We start from the raw sequence: 9,349 nt of genomic DNA, 5'->3' as shown, positions 1-9,349 counted from the left end.
GGAACTTGGTGTGAACGTATCTATTTTGGTCTTCCTCAATATTCTGGAGGAGTTGTGACAAAATCAGATCTAACATGGTCAATTATAGGTGTGCTGCTGCTGTTCTGCCTCACCCATCAGTACTTGACATGATGCACTGCACAAGAGTTAGGGGCTCCCTTCCACCTGAGCCAGGCTGCTGCTTAGCCTGTTTTTGTTTGATTATATGCCTTGTTGTGATTGTGCTTGGTGTGGCTCACTATGGATGTGATACCCCACGTGGGGGTAGGTTTGCCAATTTTGGTTGGACGTACTGTATTCCCGGAAGTTTATCACATGACATCATCATTAATTAAAAATTAATCTTTAATTCCTGGAGACTCCAGTCCTGGAGGGTTGGCAACTCTATGTGGGGGTTGAAGCCACATTTAAGTGTCCCCCAGTGTAAGAGGGCAAGTTGGGCAAGTTTGATTGCTGGTGTCCACAGGAAATCCATGATTGTGTCCTTTGTGCTGCAGCAGTAACAGAACAGAGTACATGTCAGTGTGGAGCAGTATAGAGACCACTCTGCATCTCCAGAATCCCTTCTGAGCCTTGCAGTGTGTAGAGCAACAAAATTCATCTCTCTTCTCCCTGTCCTCTCCACTCAACTCTATATACACATGTACTTTCTGTACATTCTTGAAGTAAGGTTTCATCAATTTATTATTGGGAGCGCCTCCTTAAAACCCATTAGTACTCCTTGTCTGTGAAGAAGCAGCTACAGTTCCCCTCATCAGATTCAATCAGCATCTCAGTTTAGCCATACCCTTGGCAGAGCGTCTCACAGTGAGCCCCAACATTTCCCTGACTTTCGCCCCTCCCCAGACTGAGGAAAAGAAACCATTTTTATACCCAGGAGGTAGAATCCTGCACCTTTTGAAATCAGTGGGCATTTTACCATTGATGTTAATGGGGCTAGGATTTCATGTGGCATGTTTTTTTAGCAGCGTACAATTCTCATGGTTTCTGGACTAGAAATCCCAGAATTCTTCTGATTTTGGGAGAGAACTTGTTGCAGAAGTGAGCTGAACTCTGAATCTTCATAAAGACCCAAGCTCACCATTTGATGCTATCCTACGTCATTGTAGAGGGAGGGGTCTGGTGGCAAGTGAAGAGCTACGCCCTAGAATAAGGACAATTTCATTCTGTAACACTTTCTCTCTCATACACCCATGCCCCACCCCTACTGATTGATTTTAAGCAGGAACTGACACCTCAGGATGTGGTTATCTGGCTCTTGCTAGTTGCTGGGGTTCTGCAAACATGTTTCCTAGATGGAAAAAAAAGAGAAAAGTAATAGAAAACAATAATATTTTTCTGCCTCCCAGAGGATTTTTATAGAGTTTTTTTTTGTTTTGCTTTTAACTTTGTAAAATGATCTTGATAGTGTCCTTTTAATATCAGCTTATGAAGAATTTCCTCACACCAAAAAACACTATGCACACAAAAGCCCTGGGTTCCTGTCATTCTGGCTGTGGGCATTGCATGAAGTCTTGTACAGAGAGATTTTTGCTGTGTATTTTCAACACAGACTCTGACATAAATATTAATAAGTACTGTATGCAAACACTCCTTCAGCCACTTGACTTCCCAGACCTTCCACGTATAGTCTACAGGTAAAAGTGGTATAAGAAACAAGTCCACAATGCCACTGTATATTAGGTTAAAAGCACGTTGACGGAAGTTGAACAGCCCTACAGATTTTCTGATTTGTAACAGTGTTTTTTAAAACATAAAAAGTAAAAGCCATAGCATGGAGCTTTATACCAGACAAAGCTAGGTTCTATGATCAGTTTTTCCTTGTCTGTTTAACTGCAGTCTACCTTGTTTGAAAAGTATGACAAAAGCACAGGGTGGATTGATTTAAATAATTGATTTTAATCATGATTTTAAATCAGCAATCAGGAAACCTTGATTTAAGTATTTGATTTAATCTTATTTTGCATTTGTATTTGTTAGTTATTTTGCAAAAGAAAGGTTGATTCTTCTAATTGGTTGGTAACCACTGAGACATGTTGATTTGCCATTTACTATAGCCTTACACTAAAGTTGGTACTTCTTTTTAATAATCCAAGGATATATTATATCTATACACATTGATTTAAGCAATTATTTATCTTAATGTACATTATTCAGCTGCGTAATTTTTATTTTTTGTTTGAAAACGGTGAATAATACATTTATTCACATGATGATGATGAATTTTTTACTTCTGTTTTCTGTCAAGATGCATTTGGATAGAAATTGGAATTCAATTAAAAATGCACAAAACAGTATTTTAAAATTGTATACATTATATAAAACTACTTTAAGCATGTGGATACACAAGGAAAAAAAGCAAGTTTATCAAAACGTTTTGCATTTTCAAACGAATTGATTTATTAAACAAAGGAAGTATTATCTGTAGTTGGAGCTGAGCTGATTGTTTCACCTCACCATGTCCTTCAAGATTTTAGAACTAGTAGAACTCATTATCTCACACTTCATTTGTATTCCTAAATTGGAAGAGGAAAATACGCTTTCCTGCTTTTTCAATTCCCAATCAATTTCTCAACTTTGAATGAACTAATCGTTGAATTGAACTAGTTGAATAAATTGAAATGAACAGAAGAAGACACAACAATATCAAAAACTGGTCTAGCACATCAAACTCTGGTTCCAGGCACTTAGCCAGTCATTTTCACCAGTTCAGTGGGGGGTTGATTTTCTTTCAAACTTCATCAGCAAACATGTAGTCCTCAAATATTATTTTTGTTAATGTAAATGAATTTTATCCACTCTGCAAAGGCATGAGTGATGTACCCTTTGTACAAATTAGGTATTGTACATGACAGTAAAACATTGGCTTTTGTGAATTACTCTTTTTATTTATGTATGATTATTTTGGAGATGTTAAACTCAGTTTCCTTCCTTTGGTTGGATATACTAGTGGATGTCTATTCTTATCCCATGAGCAGATGGATTAGGTATCCAGCAGTTATCTGAAACCAAAGTATATGCTCTCATTGAAGCTAATGACAAAAGTTTTCTTAACTCATGAGCAGGGTCAAGCTCACAGCATTTTAAAAAGTCAACATTTGCCAACTGTTACAAGTAATTGTGATAATCACATATACTCTTTGTGTTAACTGTTGGAAATATTGAGTTAAGTTATGGTTTCTCCATTACTAATAACCCATCTAAGAAATATCATTTAATCTGCTTTATAATATGGGCGTTGCTGATAACATTTGGAAACTAAGCAAACTTTTCTCTCTGTTCCTTCCTTTGAAGACAAAGACAGGGATTTGTTTGCTGCAGGATGGTAATCAGGAGCCTTTCAAAGTGCGACTGCACTTAGCCAAAGATATTTTGATGATCCAGGAGCAGGATGTGATCTGTGTGTCTGGTGAGCCTTTCTATTCTGGTGTAAGTAGTCTTTTATTCCTTCCATTAAGGATTATTTTATAAATGAAATAACAGTGTATATATTTTATAATTCACCCAACTTGGTCTTCTCTTTGATGGAGCTATGTCTAAGAGTATGCAAATGTGATATCTTGAGTTAATACTTACCAGTACTGGTCTAGAAAGAAGCTGCCATAGGTAGCTGTAAGGTGTGCCCTTCACTACTCAGTCATGGGGTATTGTTTGAATGCTGAGACCGTCATATTTTGGGACCACTGGATAACATACAAATGATATGGCTAATGTTTTTTCCATGTGGTGCTACATGATCCAGATCGTTGAGAGCAATTACGTATGTGAGTAGCTGCTTTAAAGTCAATGGACTAATCACATTCTAAAAATTATGCATGTTGCTAGGTGCTTTGATGGATCAGGATCTATGAATGATGCCCTCTGCTGCTATTGGTTGCATAATATATTACCATGACTCTGGACTTTATTTAGGTTCAGTGTCCATGCAGTGGCTATCACTTTGAGTTCAAATAGAGCAGTGTATTATTTTAGGAGTCATTAACTCCTGTTCAATACTGTAATCATTGAGTCATCCATGTATGATGTGTTAACATAGTTTTAGTTTCCTCAGTTTGTTGTAGGGGATAGAAATGCCAGAAGTAGTCTCATTTAAAAATACAGAAGTACTCTAATTTAAAGGGCAATTGAGTTTAATAGGCATGAACCAATGTGGTTCTATAGTTTAATGATATGCTATAGAAATTACTTTAGAGACCTATAGAATTTGTTAGTTCAAAAACCTAAAGTAAGGATATTATTCTCTGACAGACTTCTATACCTGGGATATATATATTTTTATTACATTTTAGAAGATGGTTCCAAAACTCATGAAACCCAGTTACTATTCATTTCTATTGACTTTTCCGTACAGACTATAATTATATATTAAGAGATTTTTTTAGGTTTACTCCCAACAATTATAAATGCTTTCTTCTCTCATTCCGGTAAGTGAAGCTATCACAAGATTTCATGTAACATCTTGTGAGAGAGAACTACACAGTGTCTGTATCTGTCAATTTTCTAGGACTGCTGTATGTATTAATTAATAAATAATCATTGCTGTTGTGCCCCTATATTTTATAGTATCTCTAAATAAAATTGTAATAACTGTCACATTCTGGGGTGTGATCCAGACCAGCAAGGGGTTGTGTCACCACCTGCCCCGTAACCTTGTGTGCCTTACAGTGCTTTGCTGTTGTGGCTCCCAACCTGGGCTGTTCCCAATCCACCTACCAGCATGCAGGTCACACCCTGAGTATCTGTGTGCTAGATAGCCCTGGTTTAGCAGTTCTGACTCTAGCAGCCTGTCTACAGTCCATCGCTCCACTCTGGTTTCCACCAGCCTTGGTTACTACTTGCAGGGTGACCTCAACACACTCCCAGCCCCCAGTTTTCCCCAGAATCTGTGTTCTGCAATAAGTAGGCCTCTCCTGGACAGTTCAGACATTAAGGCTCATTGCCCCTTTAAGGAGAAAACATTCAACAGTTTATTACATAAACTGGAGTTACCAAACAGTTCAGTTTAAACACAGCACTAGATTGACTTAGATTAAAAATAAAATAAGTTTATTACCAAAAGAAGATATAGTTGAATTCATGTAAAATCCTAATAGAGAAGGTTAGAAATGCTGGAGGATTCTCTGTGATTGCTGGAGGATTCTCTGCGACTTGAAGTCTTTAAATCATGATTTGGGGACTTCAACAGCTGAGTCAAGGGAGAGAATTATTCCAGGAGTGGGTGGGTCAGCTTTTGTGGCCTGCATCATGCGGGAGGTCAAACTAGATGATCATAATGGTCCCTTCTGACCTTAAAGTCTATGAGTCTATAAATGGTAGCAGCAAATAAAATGAAAACATTCATCTAACAGTCTAAAACTTAATCTAGCAAGTTTTGGTTTAAGGTTTTGTTCAAGATGGCCTTTCTCCCCACAGCCTTCCAGCAAGATGGTGACTGACCCTCTCCTTGGTCATGATCTCTCTCCCAAAGGTGCAGCTGTCTTTTCCAGTCTTATTAATCTCTCCTCATATGGAAGCTGTTCCATACCCCTAAACTTTTTGTTGCCCTTTCCTGTACCTTTTCCAATTCCAATATCTATTTTTTGAGATGTGGCAACCAGATCTGCACACAGCATTCAAGATGTGGGTGTGCCATAGATTGATATAGAGGCAATAAGATATTTTCTGTCTTGTGTAGGGTGCTTTCAGTCACACCTCCTCCATTACAAAGCTGCAGGAAGGTTAGCCACTGGCTGACCTGGAGACAGTAGGTTAGAGCCCTCTTTCCCAGACAGGGAATCTGCTAACATATATTTTATTTTCCCTTTTACATGTACAATTTCCATATCATATTCTTAGAGTATGATGCTCCACCATAGTAGCTTAGAATTGGAGCCTTTAGTTTTGTGTAACCTGACTACTGGGGAATGGTCTGTTAGTACCCTGAGTTTTCTGTTAAAAAGATAGGGCTGTAACTGCTTGACTGCCCACACAATGACATAACATTCTTTCACTATGAAAGAATAATTCAGCTCAGTGGGTATCAGTTTCTTCCTTCAGGAAACAATGGGGCATTTCTTCTTGTTCTCCCCTGAGTGCATTAGTACTGCCCCTAAACCAGTGTCTGATGCATCCGTACACAGCACAAACATTTTGTCAAAGTTAGAAAAAGCTTTTCAGACAAGAAGACATTCAAGGTTTGACCTGCATGCTGATAGGCTGGTTGTAAGTGGCCCATATTTGGAGCTACAACAACCAAACATTGTGAGGCACCTGCGGTTACAATGCAGTCAGTGACACAATCCCTAACTGGTCTGGATTGGAGCCCAACTTCCTGAACCATGACACCTTGTGACAATAACAATATAAAAAGCACATACTAAAAATCAGCCAACAAAATGTCATCAGTACTAAAATAACTCCCCTGGATCTCTCCCCAAAGTAAATTACTCTCCTCTATCTACCCACCCTCTGAGACAAAAAAGTCTGTGGTTGAACTATTGAGAGGCATATGGTGAACAGATTAATGGGAACAGGGGTGGCTAAATCACCTTCACTTCTTTAAAGATCTCAATATTAGTAAATAAATAGGCTTCCCTATATGCACTGAAAGGATATGGACACACTCTCTATAAATGCGTTGGTTATTTGCATGCAGAGTGTGATTTCAGTATTTGGCTGTTCAGTCCTGTATGAATGAAATGTGTACATCACTGTTTGCTGATGTTGGTTTGTGTATTATATGGGGAGTGTGGCTGTCACTTTCATCAACCATGGAGTGCTGTATACAATCTGTGGCTGCACCTTCCATTTCATAGACTACCCTCAGCAGCACATTGAGCCTTCGTGAACCCAGGCAGAAGGGAGTATAAGTTCAAACTCAGGCCTTGGTTGTTCCCTTAATAGCACCACACTGCAGCACTGCCACTTCACCAGGACAGTTCTGGGTGTATTTATTAAAAGATTTTATCACTTCCAAAATGACTTTCATTAATATGCTGTGACATCTATTACGTATGCTGAACTTGGCATTTTAAATAACTTCATGGCATGCATATTTAATATTTTTCATTAAACATGAAGGCTTTCCCTTACAATTGTTGTCTTCTGTCTTTTCAGAAGATTATTGTAAAAGTTAGCAAATGATTTGCTTAATTGATTATCCTGCCCCAGATTAATTGCATAGTTTATATCAATATGCATGTGCTATATATCAATGTGGTGATGAGGATTTTCTATTCTCTTGGCAGTGCCACTGTGGGGCTAGACACTTTTGAGCCCTTTACCCTGATTTCGTCTGGGATTAAGACAAGGTACTAAATCAATAGGTTCATTCTAACTAAGGATGATAGACGTTTCACAGACTGTTAACTATCCTTTTGTCATAGGCCATTTAAATCATCTTGAATCATGTGCTCTAGTTGTCTAAGCTGATTAAACTGGTACCATGGGGCTCCTCTTCTTTTACTTGTGAGATTTTTTTGTTTGTTTGTTTAGTTCTTGATGAGTGTTAGGGTGTTATATTAACTACAATGACATGTAAATGAATGATCTAAGCCCTTTTTAAAAAAACATAGGTTCTATAAATGGATGTGTTCTGATCTGTTTCCAATACTGAATCATTTATAAAATGTAGTATAGAGGAAAAAAATATGTATTGTAAGTGAAGAACAATAATACAATTAAACTTTACAAACCAGTAGACATAGTAGCAATCACTTTTGATCCTTTATAAGTACATATTTAATATTAATTTTAAAATGCATGTTAGGATCAGATTATGCTACCCTGACAAATGGAATAATACCTTCCTTTGGGCCCATCTCAACAACTTTCTTATTTAGGAAGCCAGTGTAACTTTAAAGTGAAGAATATGTTTACATGCCTTCCTGAATAGAGACAAACTTCAGCAGGTGTTTAAGTGATTTCCTGAACTTGGTCCTCCATGAATAGTGCCATAGAAATCAATGGGACTAGCTGTGATTGAGGTACTACTTCATATGAGTGAGTGGCTATTAGAATGAAGGCCTTAATTAAGTCCACTTAATGTTTATTGCAGAAGAGGTTTTAATTTCCAAGTGCTAGGGAGATATGAAGGAACCTTTTTTCTTTCTTTTGTTGTATAAGGTTTTGAATACGTGGCTAAAACATAAAATTAATTTTTAAAAATCAACTGAATGGGAATAAAGTAACGCTAATCTTTCAAGAAGAGTTTTCCCCTTCTATAGCTCCTTGTACTAAATCTATTACTGTTAGGTAAGAAAGTTTTGTGAAACTCAAAGGGTAGAGAGTGGTAGCTTCACTAACTCAACTGACAATCCTAGCCTATAGTTTTTGCTAGTGGTACTCATGGTTATCTATGGTGAGAAAAATATAAAATTAAGATTGATGAGTATTAGGTAAGATACAGACAGCAAAAAAAAAATGCTTTTCACAGTACTGGACTATCACAGAATGTCAATTTATGATGTGGAATAGTATTGCAATCTTAAAAATAAAGAGAAGTACTTGCAATTGGTAGAAACTTCCATGACTGCTGAAGACACTGGCTGAGTAAGATAATTAGGATCAGAATAATTACTCCTTTTTATTAAAAACAAACAAACAAACAAATCAAAACTAAACAATATAAAACAAACTCTCAGTTGTGTCAGATACAATTTATATAAGCATAAGAGTCATAAATGACCGAAATAGAGGAATCTTCCCCCACCCCAAATATTCTTTGTTGGCAGATTGATAGAATGACAATGAACTTAAACTTGCAAGAGACTGTCTACTTGCTGTTCAAAAAAAAAAAAAAAGCCGGGGGGGGGGGGAGGGACAAAATATTGCACAGGTGGTAAAAGACTCAGGTCTCTTAAGATCAGCCCTTAAGTCCAATCTATTCAGCCAGGCAGATGGATAGTCTGCTCTAAGATAAATTGTTCTCTTTAACCACTGAGTATAGGACAAGAAGTAATGACCTTAAACTGCAGCAAAGGAGATTTAGGTTGGACAATAGAAATAACTTCCTAACTATAATGGTAATTAAGCACTGAAAGAAATTACCTAGGGAAGTTGTGCAATCTCCAACATTGGAGGTTTTCAAGAACATGTTAGACAAACACCTCTCAGGGATGGTCTAGATAATACTTCTAATATCCCTCATTGCGGGGGACTGGACTAGATAACTGTAGTGAGACAGAGTGGTCTCTCTTTGGACTTTGAGACCGAGGGACCACTACCCTCCCCCTGGTGCATGGAGCCAAACTCTCCGCACCCCACCCCCTTGCCAGAAGTACTGAAGTATAAAGGGAGGCCCTGCAGCTCAGTTGAGGTTGCACCAGGGGAGGAGGCAGATGTCTCTTGTAGGGAGCCGAGCCTTCTGTGG

The 9,349-nt window shown here is 37.9% G+C and overlaps 1 protein-coding gene across 1 annotated transcript in view; it reads left to right on the top strand.

The window, feature by feature from the left end:
• Nucleotides 1-3,231: 3,231 nt before the first annotated feature.
• SNTG1 (syntrophin gamma 1) overlaps nucleotides 3,232-9,349 on the top strand; it is a 260,892-nt gene continuing 254,774 nt past the window's right edge. Inside the window, exon 1 of the mRNA XM_065398308.1 lies at nucleotides 3,232-3,429. Coding sequence (XP_065254380.1) covers nucleotides 3,232-3,429 — 198 coding nt within the window. The remainder of the gene's footprint in view (nucleotides 3,430-9,349) is intronic.

This window comes from Emys orbicularis, chromosome 2, assembly GCF_028017835.1.
Source record: "Emys orbicularis isolate rEmyOrb1 chromosome 2, rEmyOrb1.hap1, whole genome shotgun sequence".
Lineage (NCBI taxonomy): Eukaryota > Metazoa > Chordata > Testudines > Emydidae > Emys > Emys orbicularis.
The sequence above is the reverse complement of the archived record's forward strand: the minus strand, read 5'-3'. Positions and strand labels throughout refer to the sequence as shown.